The 22,492-nt window shown below is 42.6% G+C and overlaps 1 protein-coding gene across 1 annotated transcript in view; it reads left to right on the top strand.

Annotated features, from left to right (window-relative positions):
• The first annotated feature begins 244 nt into the window (after positions 1-244).
• The window catches only part of WWTR1 (WW domain containing transcription regulator 1), a 132,607-nt gene continuing 110,359 nt past the window's right edge, over positions 245-22,492 (top strand). The window contains exons 1-2 of the mRNA XM_019748839.3: positions 245-553; positions 980-1,413. Of these exons, the coding sequence (XP_019604398.1) occupies positions 983-1,413 (431 nt within the window). The 5' untranslated portion in view covers positions 245-553; positions 980-982. The remainder of the gene's footprint in view (positions 554-979; positions 1,414-22,492) is intronic.

Consider the following 22,492-nt stretch of genomic DNA (forward strand, 5'->3'; position numbering starts at 1 on the left):
GCTCGGGTCACTTTCCCTTTGATCCCGCCCCAAGTCCCTGGTAAACTCAAAGGAATGCAGATCCAGAGCTCCGCGGGAGAGGTCCGAGCGACCTGAAGGAGTGGGTGGGGGGCACCCGTCTCCTCTTAGCCAGCAAAGTACCCATTACGCCCAAGGTTTTCTAGAGCCGGGTTGGGGGAGGAGGAGGAAGGGGAGGGACGAGATGGGGCCAGCAGGCTCAGGACTTGGAGGTCATGCATAATTCAACAGCTCAACTTTCGGGCCCGCCTCTTTCCTGGGAGTGGGAGTTTGCTCCAAACTTTGTTTATGGGACAGTCCGGGAGCCGCGGCGGCCGTGCATTCTGCTTCTCCGCCTCCTCCTCCCGGAGCGCGAACGCCTGAGGCCAGTTCGGGGGATGTGAGAGCCGAAGCCCCTCGGCTGCCAGGCACCGAGTCGGGTCGGGATTTGCCAGCCGGGCTCCGGCTCCAGCCGTGCAAGCTCGGGAAGCACCAGAGTGACCCAGGCCCGACGGCGGCCGCCGCACGCCCAGACTCGGCTTCGCTGCGCGCCCAGGTAGTGCCGGCTGTAGCGCGCCTGTTCACCCAGCACCACTCCGGGGCGTTTGGCTCCTCGGGCTTCCGGAGTCGAGATATCGTGGAGTGGGCTCGGGTTGAGACTTCTTGGGGGGTGGGGGGCTGCTTGCCCTGGAAATTTGCGACCTGTGCTTTGCCACCAACAGTTCAGCAACGTCCCGAGTGCAGTTACCCCCCTCCCCCCGCCGCCCTTCCTTCTCCTCCTCCTCTTAGTAACTTCTTCAAGAAAGTTGCATAATTGTTGAGGCCAGGAGGGACCCCTCCCCCATCCGGCTGGTCTTACTGCTGAGTGTCTGGGATCCCGAGGCGGACACCTATCTGTCTTTTTTCTTTTCTATTTTCTCCTCATACCCCCTCCTTCGACTTTAAAGATTATAAAAGGCTGATTTGACCTTTCTCCTTGCAGAAGATGAATCCAGCCTCGGCGCCCCCTCCGCTCCCGCCACCCGGGCAGCAAGTGATCCACGTCACGCAGGACCTAGACACGGACCTCGAAGCTCTTTTCAACTCGGTCATGAACCCCAAACCCAGCTCGTGGAGGAAGAAGATCCTGCCCGAGTCGTTCTTCAAGGAGCCTGACTCCGGCTCGCACTCGCGCCAGTCGAGCACCGACTCGTCCGGCGGCCACCCGGGGCCCCGGCTGGCGGGCGGCGCCCAGCACGTCCGCTCGCACTCATCGCCTGCGTCCCTGCAGCTGGGCACCGGCGCGGGCGCTGCGGGCAGTACAGCGCAGCAGCACGCGCACCTCCGCCAGCAGTCCTACGATGTGACCGACGAGCTGCCGCTGCCCCCGGGCTGGGAGATGACCTTCACGGCCACTGGCCAGAGGTACTTCCTCAAGTAAGTCAGCCTGGAGCCGGGGCGCACAGTCACGACGCCCCCGGCGCGCGTGCGCGTGTGTGAATGTGTGATGCTCTGTCTTTCCACAATTCTTTCCCAAAGATCTGGGAAACTGGAAGTAGGAAGCGAGTCTCTGGATGTTGGAATTGTAAGGGATCAGAAGCAGAGTCTGGCCATGTTCTTTCAGGGTCCTGGACATCCCAAGAGATTCGGCACATGGAAACTCTTTGAGGGAGGAGAAAAAAATAAAGTAGATTTGGGGGGAGTCTCAGGAAACACACAGGTGACTTTGCCCTGGTTCTGGAGTATTGATACAGACTCCTGGGCACAAACCCTTATCCCCTTCCTTGCCCATTCCAAGTCAGTTAACTAAGAGCCTGCCGGGTCCAGCGGGATGTGACACCAAGATAAAGGCGAGAAAGTTTCTGAGGCTTGGGGAGGAGAGGGACTTTTGGTCGTGTAGGTGGTCTGCAGTCTCTCCATTCTTGGGGAAAGCACGCTGGAAAAGTGAACACTGCTTGGTAGGCCTTATTGCTCCCAGCTGGGTAATGTAATGGACACACAGCATGGTGATGTAATTAGCAACTGCGTGGTGCAGTAGTTGTGGGCCGGACAAATGAATTCTGTGGAAATTGGGTCAGGAGTTTTATTATGTCGTACTTGGTAACCTAAAATACCATCGAATCAGGAGCCTGCTTTGTCATTCTTCTTCCCTTCACATTGTTTCGGCTTTTTGATGTAATGAATTTTATGTTAGATTTGTATTAGACTCTACAGGAAAATGTGTTCCCAGACATAGTGTTAACATTCTTTCAGTTGCGGTACCCTAAGAGGATTATATTCCAGAGGAGACACCAAGCTGGAACTTGAAATGCAACCAGTGAGGTCATGGCGGGTCAGGTTGTCCATGGCCCAGATGGAAGTCGGGCCAGTCGGACCACTTGGTTCATGATTGCCTCACCGACCCGCTGCTCACTGCCACCGAGGGAAGCTTCTAGCCTAAAATCCTGCCTTCAGAATTTATTTATTTAGAGCCCATGTTTCTTTGATGGAGTAGCCTTAGTTTAAAAGTTATGTGAAGACCCTATGTATTATGTTAAAAACATAATCAGTCCTTTTGATACTTTGATTGCTATGTGAGGGCCCTAATAATGAATACACAGTAAAGGATGAGGTTTATTGTAACCAACTCTTTGACTCACACTGGTGACCAATTATTCCTTCCCTGTCCCAAAGCTGTTGACATCTTGTGCAGGGAGGAGTTCTTTATTTTGTTTCTGGGTTGGTGCGATGCTGACAAGTACTTGTTCTGAAACAGACTTGATGGTCATTTTATTCCAACACTGGTCTGCTCCCAGTTACTCGGTAATAGTGTGGACACGTAGACAGTTCTTTGACTTTTAAATGGCTGGTAGAACTCAAGTATGTGATGTAATAACATGACGTTTTTCTAAATGTGACGATGCTGATCTAAAGGATGACATCAGTTTCTGTAATACATCAAGGTCCAAAATAGCTAACATCTTGTGTTAAGTTTACTTAGGTAAATACAGTTTTGAATATTTTATTGTGCCTTTTATGGAAATGGACTTAAAAGCCACAATAATTTACAGAAATTTGGGGGCTCTTGTTTTTGGACCCAAATGATTTTTAAACTGTGTTTATGAACACACACACACAAGTACATAAGAAATAAGAGCTGGGCTAGCCCAATATCAGGAAAACTAGGAAAAAAAGACCCTCAAGCAAAACAAAACAATTACCTCTTATATACATTTTGAACATTTGGAGTAGCTGAGAACTATGTTTGAAACTAGGGCAAGAATGGAAATTAGCCTTGGGTTTAGAGAGAGAAAGTTGCTCTGACCCTTCTGTCCATCTCCCAGCTACAACCAACCCCAACCCAAAGTAAAGTGCATCTTCATTTCACTTTGGATAGTCAGTGAAGACTATAGCTGAAAAAATGGACCTGATCCGATGCTATCCCTGAACATTTTTTGGTCAAGCAGCTAAGGGAATTTAAGAAATCAAGTCATTGTGACTATTGTCTTTCAAGATAAGCAAACTGCCAACATCTCTCTGAGTTTCTTTTGGAACTTTGTTTAATGTTGGCGTAAGGTAAATGTTATATGTCACACTTTGTTACACAGCCTCAAAAGGCAGTGCATTTCAGTGGATTAAGTAGAAATTTGAAAAATGATGGCAACTGACCCTGAATTAATTTTCATAAAATCTACCCATTACTGTGCTCCATCATCTGTGAAATGAAGCTAACAGTAGAATCTTATGTTAAGAGTTGAGGGCTTTATAAATCAGAAATCAGAGTATTTTAGAATTGACAAGGTCTCTTTTTGGCTAGAAAACTGAAGCCAGGGAAGGGTGACTGTGTGACTTTGGGAAAGTCATGTGATTATTTAATGGTGGACCCTGGTTCGACCTCTAATCTGTTGCCCTCTGCTTGCAGAGCAGTTTTCCGTTTTTCCCATTCCCACTTTTATCCCCACATCACTTCACCAGCTGAACAATGAGCTTTATGGGAAAGAAAGCCTGGACATCTAAGACGCTTTAAAGAGCTTTTTGTCATTTTCTCAGGTAAGAATGTTTCTAGGTTTATAATGTGATCCCTTTCTGGTGGTACCTCTTAAGGGGCACCTTTTCGTTCAAACTGTTCTGTGGTGTTCAAGCATTCCTTTAGGGTAGCGTGTAACCACGGACAGGACCAAATGTTAAAACACATGGCCTCTGAAAACTCCGCATCGTTCCTGCTGGCCTCTGAAGCCCATAATCGGGCTGCGGTGTGTGTAGGTGTTGGGCTCTTAGTAACCTGGCACACTGACTTTGAACACTGATCACGTTAAAATGCTTAAACATGTCTGCTTGTAAATGGAATACATATTTATTGTACATAAACCAGGAAGTAGAGAATTATAAAGAATAAAATGATCTGGCTTCAGCAGAACTTTCCATTCTTGCAGAAAATTTTTATTTGAATAACATTCTATAAGAAAAGATATTTTATCCCCCCTCTTCAATGGAATCCGAGTTATAATATTTGCATGCCACTCCCAATTTTTAGTAATCATTTTAGTGTTTTGCCTTTTAAAAAATATGTGGTAGAAAATTATTTCCGTCAAAATGATCTTGGTAACAAATTCAATAGAACAGAAGAACTTTTGTTGAAAAACAATGGTTTCCTTCACCTCAAGGTTCACAGGGGGAACCTTTTAATTTTTTTAACTGTTTCTATATTTAATTTAGATTGTTACCGCCTTAACCTTAAGTAATATGCATTTACCAGTATTTTTTGATTTATCAACTTTTAACTCCTTATGTGAAAGTGAGATGTAACTTCTTAAGCTGTTTTTCAGTTCCTCTCCCAAATTTGATTTTATATTGTTTTTATTTTCTTTGCCAGATCACCTTTGCTTCTTTTTTTGGTCAAGTTTTGACCAAATTAAACTTTTTATTCATAAATTATTCTTAAAGTTGAAAATCCATAGTCAATATTTACATTATTTCAATTCTATAAGTATAATTCATTGCCTTGTGTATTAAGATTAGATTTTAGACTTGCAGATTGGGTCTGATGTCGCACGCCTGGGTCAATCAAAGGAGGATATATCCAGCATCAAAGTCAAACAGATTCTCTCTTTTCACTCTTATCAGTTTTTAAAATTGTGTCACCTTTTAGTTTCCTTACATGTGTACCTTGACTTTCTTAAACATTTTTTCTAATAGCCTTTTTAAATGTTTTCATGTTATTTGCCTTTATTATGATCTCAAAATTTTCTAGGCTCTTAATCCCATCAATTCTATCAAGTCTTCTTTCCCTAAGCTTTTATGCCCAGATTCCTTCATCTTTCTGTGCCATTCTGGATTCTGATTACTCTCTAGGTTTCCAACAGAGTTATAATCCTGAGACTTCTCTACTTCTCTCCATGGCTGAGAGTGCTGTTTCCTTTTTCCATGTCTTCGTGTGTGTGTGTGTGTGTGTGTGTGTGTGTGTGTGTGTGTTTATGTGTGTGTGTATGCCCTCATTTTGCTGGGGTGCATGCTTGAGTAACTCCTTAAGAAAAGTTTGTGAGATGTAAATTTTTCAAATCCTTTTCAATTTGAAAATGTTTATTTTAAACGTTTTAAATTTATTTTCTTAAAAAGGAACTGACTTTGGCTTGTTTTTTCTGTTTATCTTTGGATGACAATATAATCTAGTTCTCACGAAGGGCTTTTTGTCATTCAAAAAATATTGCTTGTTGCCTCAGTTTCTTTGTAAAATGAGGATAGTAATACCTATTTCATAGTATTTTGAAAGATTAGACGAGATAACATATTTGAAGTGTTTGGCACATAGTAGACTTTCAATACAAGTTCCTTCTTGCCTCCCCTTGCCTCTGTCCCCATGTACATGCACTGTCTACCTGGCCAAAATCAGATGCAGGAAACTTGGCAGTAGAATAAGCTGATTTTGACTCTCAGTTATAGTTATGGCTCTGAATGACAACCTGGATCTGGAATTGTAAGCCAGTCTTTAAAACTTAAAATAAGGACTGAGGGTCAGTTTTCCTGTTAAAGAACCTAAATAGGAATGCCCACCGTAGGTGCCCTTTTGCTTAAGCATCTTGGGGTTGAGACTACTTAACCCCTTCTGAGGAGGGTCTATTTTTCATTTTTTGGAATCGGGCTTTGTCATGTGGGATATCACGCGGGGTCTCTGGCCCCGCTCCCCACATAAGAACGCAGGACATAGTGAGGCCAAAAACGAACACCCATGGAGCCATAGATAGGGGAGTCATACCACTATATTGTCGCTGGTGGCTGGGTTGGAGACACACTATCCACAACCTGCCGTCCACTTCTCTCTGCCAACCAACCTCACTCGCTAGCTGCAATCTGCTCTTGCTAGCTCAGCCACCATCTTCTTGCTAGCTCCCATTTTTCTGCTAGCGTAGCCACAGCAGTTATAATAGTGGCCAATGGCTCAATGGTTACAGCTGACGGCCAACTAGCCACTGCTGATGGCCATCCAATCACGGTTGATGGCCATTTACTACCTGAGCCAGCACCTGTCTATGTGAGGCCGAGAGCCTGGAAACTGCACTCCTGGCTCTGTCCCCACAGGCTTGTAGCTACTAGTTGGGCCGATTTTGTGTGGGACGGAGGGGGGATGGGATTGAGAAGTGGGAGGGATGAAGAGGGGTGGTAATTGACGTTTGTGGATGATCTGCTCTATGCCAGACAAAGCTGAGTCAGTGCTTCCCAGAGAGACAGCCTTAGCTGTGGAGCACGCTCCTGACATACGTATAAAAACTTTTTTTCATAACCCTAGTTGCTTTTATATATATTCTTTCTTAACAGGTACCTATTATTATCTCATTTTACTGTTGAGGAAACTGAGGCTTGATGTTGAGTAAATGGCCCAGGGTCACATAACAGGTGAGTGGCAGAGATGGGATTAGAATTGTGTGATTCTAAAACCTGTGCTCCTGCCCTTGCACTGTGATGCCTCATGCCAATTACATGACCGTAATTAGGCCGTGTAATTAGGTATCCCTGGTGACCAGATAACTCGGGAGTGGTGGATGGAGCATTAGAGTTTGCCTCTGAACTCAGTCTGAGTGATCAAATTTGGAGCTCTTGGTGCTGGAGACAGAGAGAGGTGATGAAAAACAAAACAAAAACAAACCAGACATGGATAGTATACCTATAGTGCCTGTGTATATTTTACTCGTGTCAAGATTTCCACCATTAAGAAATCCATATCGTTTTACAGCAGATGTGAGAGGGAGGACAGATGACCTAATTGAGGTCAGGATCGGGTATACCAGTGAGGACTTTTTGAGAGGGTTAATTAGATAATGTTAGTAAAGTAGTTTCAAGGAGAAAAAGAGCCAGGTTGCTTCTCATTGCCTTTGTAATTGCAGAGATTGATTGGAAATAAATTGCTGTAGAGGTTTGAGGCAGCATTGAGTCTTAATTTTTGTTTATTGACCAACTGAGTTAAGTGTTGTAGGAATTAAAGTCTTATATATCATCCCCGCCCTCTCCTTCCTCCTTCATTTAAATATCTAACCACAGGAGAGGGTGATAGAAATAAAGGAATCAACCAATCCAGGGAACAACTTTTTGAAGGGTGATTTGGAAAACTAAGGATTGAAGTAATTAGCTTATTATTGAAGGGCAGATTTTGCGGGGATGGCCCTTCCACTGGTCTGTGGGGTTGTTGTGCGGGAGACCCTGCTCGCTGCGCCATTTGTCGTGCGGGGTGGCCTGCGGGGTGGCCTGCGGGGTCTCTGGTCCCGCTCCCCACATAAGAACACAGGACACGGTGAGGCCAAAAAGGAACACCCACGGAGCCATAGATAGGGGAATCATACTCCTATATTCTCTCTGGCGGCATCTGCCTCTCTGCAATCTGCTCTTGCCAGCTCAGCCACCATCTTCTTGCTAGCCCCCATTTTTCTCCTCTCTGCTAGCACAGCCACAGCAGTTATATTAGTGGCCAATGGCTCACTGGTTACAGCTGACGGCCAACTAGCCACAGCTGATGGCCATCCAATCACAGTTGATGGCCATTTACTACCTGAGCCAGCACCTGTCAATGTGAGGCCGAGAGCCTGGAAACTGCATTCCTGGCTCTGTCCCCACAGGGGTCCATGAATATTTTAGTGTATTAAAATGTTGGTAGAGCACTGTCTTCCAGAGTATATTCTTTGGAACCCTAGTCCATTCAGGTGCTCTGTGAACAAAGGGTTTCTGGACCAATAGGTTTAGGATAAGTTGCATGCTCTATCCTCTCCTGGAATTCACAGTATACATTAAAGGATCCAAAGTCACTTATTACAAAAACTAGTTTATTTTTGTTTAAGCCAATATTTCACAAGCTTATGTGATTTTTGAACATTTTTATTACAACTGTTATCTATAACGATCCACCCAGGAATGTTCTATAGATCACCCTTTGGGAAACCTTTCTGTGACCTTCACTATTCTTATAGTTGAGAATTTCATGTTTGAGTCCAGTTATACTTTTTCTTGTCAGTGTGCTTTGTGTATACAAATATATGGTACATTTTCATTTAGATTTCTTGATTTAATAGTCAATTACCAATGCTTAGAGATGAGAAATGGCCCTAAATATCAGACAAGTGGGATATAAGAAAGGAAAAACAATTACAGTACAGTTTGATAGTATCATAATACTGGTTTTATTTTAAAAAGTGTGGGTATGTGTGTGTGGGTGTGTGTGTATGTATGTATGTATGTATGTATGAGAGAGAGAGAGAGAGAGAGAGAGAGAGGACACACACCAAAAATGTGTACAAGGATCATTTTTAGGATTATGGATGGTTTTTCTTGTATACTTTCTGCCTTTCTGTATGTTTCAAGTGTCCTACAATAAATGTATTTCTTTTTAAACTGGTTTGGCGGGGGTTAGGGGAGGTTATAAAAACCACAAGAGAAAGAAAAGGAAGAATCAGTGGAGTGGTAGAATTGGGTAGGTGTGGGGCGTAGGGGAATCTTAGCCATAGCTCAGTAACTGAAGCCTGGAGCTTATGTTACTAACGGGATGCTGTCATGCGGGAGACCCTGCTCGCTGCGCCATTTGTCATGCAGGGAGGCCTGCAGGGTCTCTGCTCCCGCTCCCCATACAAGAACGCAGGACATGGTGAGGCCAAAAAGGAACACCCACGGAGCCATAGGTAGGGGAGTCATACCATTATATTCTCTCTGGCGGCACTATACTCTCACTGGAAGCTGGATCCACACTGTCCGCAAACCGCCATCCACACTTGCCAGCCCAGCCGCCATCTTCTTGCTAGCCCCCATTCTTCTGCTAGCGTAGCCACAGCAGTTATATTAGTGGCCAATGGCTCACTGGTTACAGCTGACGACCAACTAGCCACAGCTGATGGCCATGCAATCACAGTTGATGGCCATTTACTACCTGAGCCAGCACCTGTCTATGTGAGGCCGAGAGCCTGGAAACTGCTTTCTGGGGCTCTGCCCCGACAGATGCTCTTTGGGAACTACTTGTGTTTTTTCTTTTTTGGGTTATTTTCTTTAGAAATGAACTGACAGTGATTACTAAAGTCTTACCCAAGAATTCTCTATAAAAGTCACCTCAGGATAAGAAGTAGGCTTATGGTACGTCTTCGGTCATGTGGATTTCCTTCAGCTTCTTCTTTCTGTGTGTGCTTTCTTTCCTAGAATTTTAGCTTTTATTTAATGTTCCATCTAGGCACAGCAGAAGATAAATAAGGAAGGAACAAACGATGTTCACTTGTTTGGTGCTGTTAGATGAAGTGAAATCAGGTGAGTATATGCAAAGTGCTTAGCGCTATGCCTGGCGCAGTGAGCACTGTTGAAAGTTTGCTGCTGTTACTGTTCCCAACTGAGATGGAGATGAGGGCTGTGATCTCCCAGGACCTTCCCTCTGTGGTGCCTTAAAGGAGCATTAGCTATTTCAGCATTTATAAGGAAAAAGCATTGCACTCCTCTTGTGTGCTAGCACAGTGCAGTGTGGCATGAGGGGAGAAATGTGTGCCTTGTTTCCCAACCTCAGGCAGCTGACGGTCTAGCTGGAGAGTCAGGGAGAACTAAGACAAAACCAGGCTAAACAGCTGCCTTCTGACCTGTGTGGCGATTGCGCTAGAACAGCTGCCCTCTGTGTGTTGGAAGCTCTTGTGAGATGTGTCATAATAAGGCAGTCGTTTCTATTATGGTTACAGGTCTGAAATGTGCAGCCGTACAGAATGTTTTGGTTTCTCCCATTGGCTGTGTGCCCTCTGGTCTCAGAAACTTGGCGCAAGCTATTACCTGTGTCTGGAACATGATTTCCCTGCTTTTTGCCTGGTTAACTCATACACCACCTTCAGGCATCAGCTTAGGTGCCACCCCTGCAAGAGTTTTCCCCGACTCACAACCCCCATGCTAGTTTAGATGCTCCTGCTATGTTCTCCTAGAGCCCTTTGTGTCTCCCCAACTGTAGCACTTCTGCCATATTACTGTTGAATTATTTCTCTTTCTACTGTACTGTAATCTCCATGAGGGCAAGAATGATGTTTGTCGTGCTTGTCATTATATAACCTGAGCACAGTGCCTGGCACATAGGTAGGTTCTTGATAAGGAAGAATCCTGTTATACTGTCTTTTAACCATTTGTACTGCCAGCTTGCACACTGGAATTCCTCACAGGAATCTGCCGTGTTCAGGAATGTAATTCCATCCTGTCTATGCCCTTTGGCTGACAGTTTAGAATCATAGCTCCATATACTAAATGCAGTTTAAGAGGAAGATGGATGGTGAGTGGGTAGGTGTTCAGAGAAGTCTCTGTAAAGGTGGTTGGACATAAATGGAGCCTTGGAAAATGGGAAGAATGTGGGTAGGTGGGCAAAGAGACCTTCTAGGAAAGGAGATAGGAAGAGAAGTGCAGAGGCAGAAATGCTAAGGGTATGTTTTTGAGGCCAAGGAGGACCTGGCCTGATGTGGGTTAAAAGGTAAGTGTTGGTTGGTAGGTGACGTTGCATGCCATTGAGTCTTTAGAACCTCAGCTAGGATGGGCACACTGGCCTTTTGCTAGTAAATGTCAACGTCCTCATCCCTTAATTCTGAGATATGCCAGTCCTAGCTTTATCTGAATGTAGCATAAGACCCCGCCATTGTCCCCTGTGTTGAGATCTTCCTAGTTGTTTGGGGAACTAAGCATTTTATACTAACTTAAGAGTCTGAAATGACAGAGCCTTTTATAACAATGCATCCATCCATCTGTCCATCCATAGACCATCCATCTGTCATATATTCAGTGTAGCCTCTGCAGTTCCACAATTGTGGGTGGTCTCTGCTGTTTGACTCAGGCCCCCCCCCCCCCCCCCCCCCGAATCTGCCATTTCTGCTTGTAAATGAAGAGCTTGTGGGTCTGCTTGTTCCCAGAATACTCCCTTGTGGTTTTGGATAGTTTCTCAGTTCTTCTGAGGTTGATCAACTGGGCCCAGACAAAATTCAGAGTCTGCAACCACAGTTAACCCACCAAGGCCCACCTAGGCCATTCCCTAAGGATGTTTGGCCAAGCAGCCAGTAGCTTCCCTCTTAGGAGTATCTTCCTGAACTCTTACTAAAGCTCTTTGAGAGCCTTTTTACACTTAAGTCACGATGTTAAGTCATATTAATGTGTTTAGATGACTTCTTTAAATTAAAACACAAAACTTTTTGATAGGTAATAAATACATGTAAATGATAAAAAATTCAAACAGTTCCGAAGCATATACTGTGAAAAGCCTCTCTTCCACCCTCCCTTAGTCCTCTAGTTCCTTCCCCAAAATACCAGTTTCTTTTGTCTTCTTATGTGAATACAAGCATGCATATGTATATGTAAATTAAATGGATATACCCATCTAGACTATTTTCAGTAGAGTACAAAATGGTACACATTCTTTTACCCCTTCCTTTTTTCACTTATTATATCTTGGTGTTCATGCTTCTGGACATAAATACTGCTTTATTTCTTTAAGGACTATGTAGTATTCCATTGCATGGGTGTACTATAATTTTTAAAAATTGGTTCCCTATTGATGGACACCTAGGTTGTTTCAGATTTTCTCTTTTAAATTATAAAAATAATATATGCTCAAACACAACCGGAGGGAAGAAAGTGGAAAATAAATTCTTCTGATCTTCCCTGGATCCCTATTTAGAAAGAACCAGTTAACACTTTATCCAGAGATGTTCTTTGAGCACAGAGCAGCTCTCTGTCTTTTAAATTTATTATGTCTCTAGCTTGTCTATCTAATTTATTTATCATCAACTGTTGTACCTATTAATCAACATACCTACCCTTCTTTTATAAGGGAGATATATAGTCTGGCAAATGCAACTGACCAGTTAGATGGGTGGCCAGCCAACCAGAACTAATGGCATACCAGTGTGAAGTAGCTGGTCATGTATCTCAGAGTGTGGTCGGTGGACTGACACCAGTGTGCAAGTGTAACTGGTCCATGACGAGCTAGTACAGAAGTCCAGAGTGTTTAGAAACTTTTATAGCAAAATGACATTATTGTGACATCTGAGCACATGATCAGTGTGATTGTCTTGTGGAACAGGGTAGTTTGGGTGTGTCAAAATCCTGTGGTGAGTCACTTGTGGACCGAACTATGTACAAGCCATTCACAATAAAACCATATACATGTCTTGACAGACTGAAAATAAAAAACACAGATAGTCCTTTACCACAGATGGTTTGAGAATCACTAATCTATCTTTTCTCTTAATTCTACTTATCTATCCATCCATCCATTTACCTACCTATCATTTTATTTTTCCATCCATTCTTATAACTATCTTTTATGTATCAACCAGCCAACCAATCAATCATATCTGTCATAAACTTAACAAGAATAATCAGTCTAAGATACTGAATAGTGAGTCTCAATACGGAAACAAATTCTATAGCACAAAGGCTGTATATGATCTATTTTCCAGCATACAATATATTTTATGCCTTTGTGGCCCCTATGCTAACTCATTGCTTTAAAAATATTCTTTGGCACACTTCAATTCTGAGCACTGAAGATAAACCCAAATTCTGTTCTTTTTTGTGGCTAATCTACCTGCAAGCATTGTGTCATACGGGGGACCCTGCTCGCTCTGCCATTTGTCGTGCGAGGCGGCCTGCGGGATCTCTAGTCCCGCTCCCCACATAAGAATGCAGGATATGGCGAGGCCAAAAAGGAACACCCACGGAGCCATAGATAGGGGAGTCATACCACTATATTCCCGCTGGCGGCATCCACCTTTCTGCCATCCGCGCTTGCCAGCCATCAACTTCTTGCTAGCCCCCATTTTCTGCTAGCGTAGCCACGGCAGTTATATTAGTGGTCAAGGGCTCACTGGTTACAGCTGACGGCCAACTAGCCACAGCTGATGGCCATCCAGTCACAGTTGATGGCCATTTACTACCTGAGCCAGCACCTTTCCATGTGAGGCCGAGAGCCTGGAAACTGCACTCCTGGCTCTGTCCCCACACATTGCTAGCTACAGATTCAGTAATTAAAAAGTGGTAACTGGAGAAAAACATACATGATGGATTTTTAATTAAAAATATATATTCCTTTGGTGGCTTTTCTGCCAGTATTAAGATACTGAACATTTGTCTTTCTCCCAGTTTGTCAATGAAAAACATTGTTCGGCCAAGGTGTTCAAAGGTTCAGGAAGCAGCTATGGTACCCCATCAGAAAGTAGAAAATGCAAGCAAATGACAAATGTAACTGTCACGAACAGACATAACTTTTACTGATTGGATTATATTTTAAAATGCTGGCCTTTTAACATACTTTTATCAAAAAATTAAAGAAAACTGAAGGACATAAAGTGAAAAGTAAGAGTACGTCACTTACTGCTTTTGCATGTCCTGCAGGATTTATTATGCACATACGTGACTTCCCTCATAATGGCATCAGTTGGTGGTTTTGGTATTGTGGGAACCACAACTTCGGTGGTCTTTGTTTCTGGTTGACCCTCACACAGCCTCAGGACTGAGCAGAGTATATATGGATTAAATTATGGAGAACTAGATGTGATGCTTGATGGGGAGGTCTTAGGGTGAAAAGGTTTGTTGGGGTAACTATAGGTCAGAGATTCGGATTTAGCTTTGAGGTTCAAGAAATTGATGTCCTTGGGGCTCCAAAGCTGATCAGGTTTTCAAGGACTGTCTGATGCGGGCTATACTGGGATAAAATAGGGATAGAAATTTTAATTGCAGTTTCAGGATTCGCAAGCAGTGACTTAACTATTCTGACACTCTGGAATAAAGCACTCATAAAAATGGTTTAATGGCTGGGAAGTGGCTTTGGTGGTCCTGGGAAAGGGGAGAAGTACAATCATATAAGGGATATTAAGGAGATAAATTTGACAGGATTTGGTGATGGATTAGATAAAGGCAGTGAGGAAAAGAGGTGAAAAGGAAATTTGCAGGCTGTGTAATGGCATGAGTGATGGTGCTTCTAATTGTAACAAGCAGTACTGGAAGGTTTAGAAGAGGTTGAGACATTTTTTAATACTACGTAGAATTTGAGGTGACATTAAGATATCCAAGGGAGATATATAATAGATGTTTTTTTTAACTGATCTGTCTCCAGATAACTAATCTTTACCTATACTGTGCAACTACGATTATAACTATAACCATATATATATAGTTATGCAATTACAGTTACGAATGAGACCCCTTAGAGAGAGGTAACAGAGAGAGTGAGAAAGAGAAGTCCTGATAGACCCTGTAAAGGAGATGGGGAAGAAACAGCCAGAGAGATGGGAGGAAATCCACAAACGAGTGCATTAAATCCAGGGAAATCAGGAAGGGAGGACTGCTTACTCTGTGGCTTGTTTCTCAGAGGTCAAGGAAGATGAGAACTGAAAAGCGTCCAGTGAATGGTGTTTCCACTGAGACCATTTTCTCAGTAGAAAAGCAAGGGCAGGGGCCCGGGGTACTACTTTATGTAATCTAGTTTTTGAAGAGGGAAAAATGAAGAAAGTAAGCATCTTAATTAAATAAGGTATGTCCCACTAATTCCCATATGCTCTATGGTGTTCTTGCTAAGGAGTGTAGTTCTCTCACTGTACAGATCCAGTGTCGTAGAGGAGGACCACGCATTTCTTGTTTAAACATCCTCTTAAAACAAGGTCTGAAATCAGAGTTTTATAACTAACCGAGATAAGTTGTGAGACTTGGTAAAAAATATTACTCTAATTGATATGATAATCACTTGCCTTGAGGAAAATTACAGTGTTCAGTCCTAGCTGTGGTAAAACCCTTGTCACAGTTTGTAGCTCACAGAGCTGTTACTGCTGGGATGTGTCATATTAATTGCAGCCATAAATATAGCAGATTATGTTTAGAGAGTATCAGTTAAAAATTTATGTTTTGGAATATTATGTTACTGTAGTTTCAGATAAACGTTTATCTTTCCTATCTTTGTTTCTCCATTTGCTGGAACTGATTTTGATACCTGGCAAAGGGGATTCTGAAATTAATGCAGGTAAATGTCCAGGCCAGTTGACCCTTTCACAGTAAGTAAATAAAACATGTTTGATTATATTAAACTGGTTTGAGTTTGAGTTTGGATACATTTTGTAGTTAAAAGGCCATTCTGTTGCATGTTTTGCTGATATGGGAGCTCCTGGTGGCCTTTTTACTGGTTTGGGTTTTGTGTAAACGTGAATTTAGTAGGAGGGATTAAGAATTATAAAAGAATTGGTAAACTTCAGTACTGCTTGTAAAATTACTTATGTTTTCTAAAGACACACGCTGTAGTGCTGTTGTCCCCACTTTTATGGGTCTTTGTTTTATGTACTGTGCAATATAAGCCTGTGCACGTAGAACTTTTGCAAATATGGATTCTTCTTACCAAATTACATTATCCAACATATATTTGGCTATCTGTCCATTTTAACATAAAATCTGACCATAAGTGGGTATCGTTGAAAAACTTGAAGACGGAAAGACAGGAATGAAGAAAGGATCATTACGCTGTACCCAAGTGTATTTTAAAAATATAATCTCTTTTTTTCCTTAGGCTTTTAACAAAGTTTAGTTATCTTGTCTATGGTCTGAAAAAAGTTAAACTTGCATTTACTGATCTTGCATTTCTGTAAGTATGAGATAGCAAGGGCTGTACCTTGGGCTTTGGAAAGTTGCGTTCTCAAGTGGGGGTGCGAGGGCTGTAACCCATGCTGTACACAGTGCGGCCATTTTCTGGTATTTGTCTGTTGCTTGCATGTTAATAACTATCAAATAGTCTGTGATTATTAACAGATACTTAACAGTGGGAGCCGAGTAGGGCATAGGGTCATTATGGACAATGGGGAGTGTCAACATTAAAGAAATGATTTTAAAGGTTAGATCTAGAATTGTTGAAGCTTTTGCCTGACACTTTGGCAGGTGAGTCGCAAGGGATGGACCAGCACAGCGTTTAAAATTATGAGCCAGAGTGCAGTGAATCAGGTTGTGCCACAGTGCTTTTTCACTTAACCTAATAACTGGCCAGACCTAGTTAATTGGTTGAAAACGATTAAAGGAGTCAGATTTCCCAGTTGCGCATGATTTTGGAATGTCCAGCTTGCCTCATGTGTGTGAATAAAAGGGTCGGGCTAATTAAAGTGAATTGTCCATACTCCTCTACAAGCCAAGTGTCAGTAACCAGCTCAGTTTTAAGAGTTCTCGGAAGGCCCTTCTGGAGCCTGGTAAACATCTTGGTGACTGGTACGTATCTATTTGGAGTCTAGTATTGAGAGCTGCTGAAAAAGAGTATTATAAACTTCCAAGCAAGCAGGGAGTTTTAAACTGATACCATGGAGCTGCTTCAGCCGAGGTGAAACATCATATTTACTGACACATATTACAAATGGGTTTTTAAAACAGTATCTGTTTTGTACAGTGAGAGTAAAGTCTCCAAGAATAAAACCAAAAAGTTATATTGTGGGGTAAGATGGAAGGATACTGTAAAATAAATATCTAATACCATTAAAATATCAGGTTTCCTTTCCAAAATGTAAATATGAACTTCTAAATGAATGTTTTAAAAATCTGATTTTACTTTGGTTTGTCCAGTGACTTGATACATAAAAGTGATCATGGCTTTTAGTATGTCCAGATCTAGACTACTACAATAAATAATACATCTGTATAGCACGTAAAAGATAAATAAACCTCAAATGACATTCTGTTTTAGTAGCAGCATAGAAATTGTTTTTTATTATAATAGGTCAAAAGTAGTTTATTGGCAATAAGCAAAATGTTTTCATCTGTTAGTTCCTAAGACTGGAATAACATTTGATGCAAACTATTGGTTTTAACCTTTATCCATGAACAAAATCATTGGTCTATGAAAATCAAGGAGGGAAGATACGCAAAGGGGTGAGCTGTAGAAATATTTCGTAAATCCTAGAAGATGGGCGTGTGAAAATCTGAAAAGTAGTTCAGGTAGTTTTGCTCTTGCTCTGAATGGATTTTGAACACAAGGAGAGAGTGCGTGGAATTAAAAATCCTAATGGAGAGGCATTTATTTGAACACAGTCGGGAGGATCAAAAATGTTGCTTAAAGGGATATTATAAAAAAGGTAGGCACAATTCATGTGCACAGAGGGCTACCTGAATAGTGAGGTCCAAGGAGTCCTACTACACCATCTAGTGCATTTCAAAGGTGAACTTTTCGGGACATGGTTTGTGGAGAGGTGGGGAAGAGAAGGGGATAAGCTGAACAAGTATCCAGAAAGATAGGGTCTATGAAAGACCTTGAACCGTTTGTGGATGTGCTTTACTAATGGACAAAGCCAGACATGTTGCCTGAGTGGTTTATAGGAAGAGCTAACCTTCGTCTGCTCAGAGTAGGGAAGAAGAACGAGTAATTCATTTTAAAGGACATTTTGAAGAGCGGCCTTTGGGGACAACCACTAGAATGTTTTGGAATGGGCTGACTTGGAAGTAGAGAGAATGTAACCAGCTCTCTTCAGGTGACATTGTGTGGTGACTTCACAGCAGCCCAAAGATCAAATATCTGACTTGCTAGCTGTGTGGAGATGCCCAAATCTCTTCAAGCTAATGCTCCAGTGTTTTTGCTCTCAAGCCCGATGGCTTTGATTTGCTTCCTGCCTGCTTTGGGTGAATTTAAAAACCTGTTTGTTTCACCCGTCATCATCTGGCTGGGCCTTACCCATAATTTCTCCACTTTGATTATGGGGGTTATTATAGGACAAGAGCTTCTTTGTAAAAGAGCATGTTTAATACTCTGGGGTCTAGCGTGACTAGCGGATATAAATTGTATGGAAGCAATTAAACTCGAAGGAAATGTCATGTGGGCTGAATTTAAATGTACAGACTTGTGGCATTGATTGTTTTTTTTTTTTTTTTAACTTACACAGAGAAGGGTGGGGAGAGAAAAGTAAGGGCAGGGAGATGAGAAATAGGCTAAGACAGTGAGGGAAGCACATAACAGAGACAAGAGAAAACGAGTCATTTTTATCATTTGGTTAAAAATGCAAAGTCCAGAGCCAGTGTTACTCTAATGCCACTGCCCTTCACATGAACTCTTTAACAATACAAATGTCAGGGTGTTATTCTCCACTTGAGGCATGTATCCCTTTCCAGTCCATCACTTTGATCTCAAAGCATATGTGTCTGTAACAGTGGAGTGATTTTTTTTGTAGTAATATGTTAATAAACAGGCCTGAAGGCAGCCCACAACAATTCATAAATGTGCTTCTTTCTCCAGTTTTCTCTCTATTTTATGCTCATGGCCTCTGCATATTTCATATAGAGTGGCTTGTCTTTGGACTTCTGATTAAGAGTATGTGTTATTTATCTCACTGGCCTGGAATAGCGTTTATCTCCCTGCTTGATCTGTTAAGACTCAGCTAACCCCATCTCCCCTCTAACACCTTATTGGACCAACCGTCTGGCAGGGATCTCCTCCTCCTCCAGGTCCCCATAGTAATTTGATATGTATGGGTAATTTGGCAATTAATCTCTTTTGTCCATTAAAATGTTGTGTAAGGCTTGTTCAGTGAATGAGTTCATTTCATTCCCTCAGCACGTGAATTCTTAGAATATGGACCTGGTGTTGGATCGCCCTTCATGCCCAGGACACATTGGTACAGGGAATGTTTGGTGAGATCATTGTTGATGTTGAACATGCTGTTGAAATAATCAAAATGTTAGTGGGTGGCCAGAGGCGGAAATGGATGCTGTTAGGTTAGATGTAATAGTATAATGTAACAAGTTTGATTGAAATTGAGTGTTAGGAATAATAGACAATCCTTGATTACTTGCTCCAATGGAGAGTGCTTGTGAACTCCTGTAGGACAAGAACCAAATCTTACCTCCCTTGTACCTCTCCAGTGCCTAGCCCGATGCCCGGCACACATAGACATATAAATGACGTTTTATTTCTCCCTATTTAGATCATCTGGTGCCTCTTTCTTATACAATAAGCCAATAGGTATTTATCAAGCACATACTACCTTGTTTCCCCGAAAATAAGACCTAGCCGGGCAATCAGCTCTAATGCATCTTTTGGAGCAAAAATTGATATAAGACCCAGTCTTATTATATAAGACCCAGCCTTATATTATAGTAAAATAAGATGGGGTCTTATATTAATTTTTGCTCCAAAAGACACATTAGAGGGGCGGCCGGATGGCTCAGTTGGTTAGAGCATGAGCTCTGAACAATAGGGTTACCGTTTCGATTCCCACATGGGTCAGTGAGCAGCGCCCCCCACAACTAGATTGAAGACAACAAGCTGCCACTGAGCCCCCGGAAGGGCAGCCGGATGGTTCAGTTGGTTAGAGCACGAGCTCTCAAAAACAAGGTTGCCGGTTCAATTCCCTCCATGGGATGCTAGGCTGCGCCCCCTGCAACTAAAGATTGAAAACGGCGACTGGGCTTGGAGCTGAGCTGAGCCCTCCATGGCTAGACTGAGGAACAACAACTTGACTTGTGGCTGATGGGCCCTGGAAAAACACACTGTTCCCCAATAAAATTTATATATATAAAAAAGACGCATTAGAGCTGATTGTCTGGCTAGGTCTTATTTTCAGGGAAACGGTATGTCAGGTACTGGTACTGTGCTTAGCATTGTGGGAACACAGTGTATTGCACTTAGGAATAATTTTATTCTTTGTATTTAATTGTTAGTCTAACTATAAATTCTAAGAAATCACTTCCTCAGACAGAACAACGATGATCTAAGAGAAGAAAAGTTGCTGGGAATAATCCAATATATTTATCTGTTCCCAGATTATTTTCACATTTCACTCCATGCTGGAAATACCCCTCCCCCCTTTCAAATGATTCTAATATTGTAACCTTTCCAAACATTGCAGGAGAGGTAGTAGACTGTTTAGTTTTCAAAGGACTTTTCAGGATGCAAAGTAAATAAGGGGAATTTGAGTTATCAACCAAACTGTAATTAAGCAGATTAACTGTGTCAATCGTGAATACAGAGATGTCAGAGGAGCTAGTTAGCAGCAAGTATTTAAACACAGCCTCAAGTTCATTCTCAGTGGTAGTGCCATCATCCACAAACAAACTTGAAAGGAAGTTTAGCCAGATAAACTCAGGAGAAATGATTCTCCTGGCAACATCACATTGTAAGTCACACATCCATTATTAATATCTTTATTATAAAATATGGCTTTAGCTCTTTTATTCTTTCCGTGTCCTTTAAGGTCACACAGAACCAGGATTTAATATTATCATATTTTCAGATCTCCAAAGACTGGAAAATGTGCCTCCTTCTTTTTTTTTTTTTTAGGTCTTTATTTTCTGCCTCCTCCTGACTAGGGTAAAGTGAAGAAGAATTTAAAGTTATAAACCAGGTTTACTTTATTCATAGATGGTAATATATTTAAATAAAACAGTATCCATTTTTTTTGTTTTTAAGTTGTCCAAGTTATATTTTGTTTTAAGAAAACCAGCCAGAGACTGTCTCTCTTGACTCTCTATCCCGTGTCCTGCTCATCTTCCCGGGAGGGTGAGCCCTTCTTAGGCGAGGTTCTAGCCTTCAGACATCATACATGTGCATGTAAAAATCTATGGTTCAGGTTTTTTTTTTTTCCAGTATGTTGTAACTTCCTAATTTTTTTTCACTTGAAAAAAGTGGTAGTAGCTAGAGATCTACCTTATATATTATTCTATTGTATGGCTATACTGCAGTTTATTTATCCATTTTCCAAGTCATGAGACTGTCGTGTTACTTATGCCTCATCTGGAAAACCTGGTATGAATCAATTTCTTACTTCATTGAGTCTTTCATCGTTTTGAAGAGAGATTTTTAGTAATTGCCAAAGACATAGACTCAACAAGTCCAGTTACTAAAATTACATGGCATTTGTATGATATTATAGTTTAAAATTTTTTAACGTATGGCCGCTATCTCCCCAGCAGTCTTGTGGCATGCACAGCGGGGGTGTGGTGGGGTCTGTGGGTGGAGACGTCACTGCATTATCCCAGCCACGTGAAGGTGAGGGCAGAGCAGTCTCTGTTCTGCTTTCTGACTGGCGTCCAGATCACAGACTGTTCTTCCTCCAGTTCTGGCGAGGCAAGGAGCCTTCCTCTCCTGGAGTCTGCAAGCCCTGCCCAGAGGTTCTGGCCAACACTGTCCATTCAAAGCGTGGCCTCAGTCTTTGATTTCAGTTGTGACGGGACAGGTGGTGAGGAGATACCGGCCAGGCCCACAGGGCAAACTACTAGGAAGCAGAGCCAGAAGGGGCTCAGTGGTTCCTGGGTCGGAGGCACTGCCTGGAAAGTGCAGCCTCGGGCACTGGCCGCCTTTTAAAGGCGCTCCGTGGCCTGCCTGCAGAACACCAGCCGGTCTGATCCAGAGTCTTTTACTTGCTTCCACGGGCTGCACTGAGCATGTTCAACCACTTACTGTGCACAGGTGTTGGTAGGGCATAGTCATCGTTCTGTTTTCTGGCCTGTTTCTCCTAGAAGGCCTATCCTCAGGGGCAGGAAACATGTTTTATTCTTCCCAGAACTTAGAACCGAGGGATGAATGATTGGGGAAAAGTGAGTGGCAAAGGAAGCTTGACGGGAGATAATGAGGTTTTTCCTTGCAGCGGCTGTTGTCTACAGAAGCTGGGTCACAGAGATCTTCGTGTGCATCTACATGTATTTATTTAACCAACACGTATACATGTATAACACTTACTCAGTGCCAGGCATTGTTCTAAGCACTGTCCACATTTAAGTCTCCCAACAATGATTTGATAGAAACACTATTGTTATCCCCACTTTAATCAGGAAACTGAGGCACAGAGCATGTAAGTAACTTGACCAAAGTCACACAGCTGGTAAGGACTTAAACCCGGTCAGTCTGGGCCCAGAGTCAGTGCCCTGGTGTTCCCTGCCACAGGTCTTGAATGGTTGGGTTTCCTTTTTTCTCTGCGTGACCTCTCACCCTTCGTCTCCATTCTTGTTGCCTCTACCCCAGTGTGTGTCTTGATACTTCATTTGTAGATTACGACACGCTGGCCTCTGACCTGAGTCCCTTGCACACCGTAGCCAGGCTTGTCTTCTGCAAAGACAG

Source organism: Rhinolophus sinicus, chromosome 17 (assembly GCF_057876585.1).
Source record: "Rhinolophus sinicus isolate RSI-liver-muscle chromosome 17, RSI-T2T, whole genome shotgun sequence".
Lineage (NCBI taxonomy): Eukaryota > Metazoa > Chordata > Mammalia > Chiroptera > Rhinolophidae > Rhinolophus > Rhinolophus sinicus.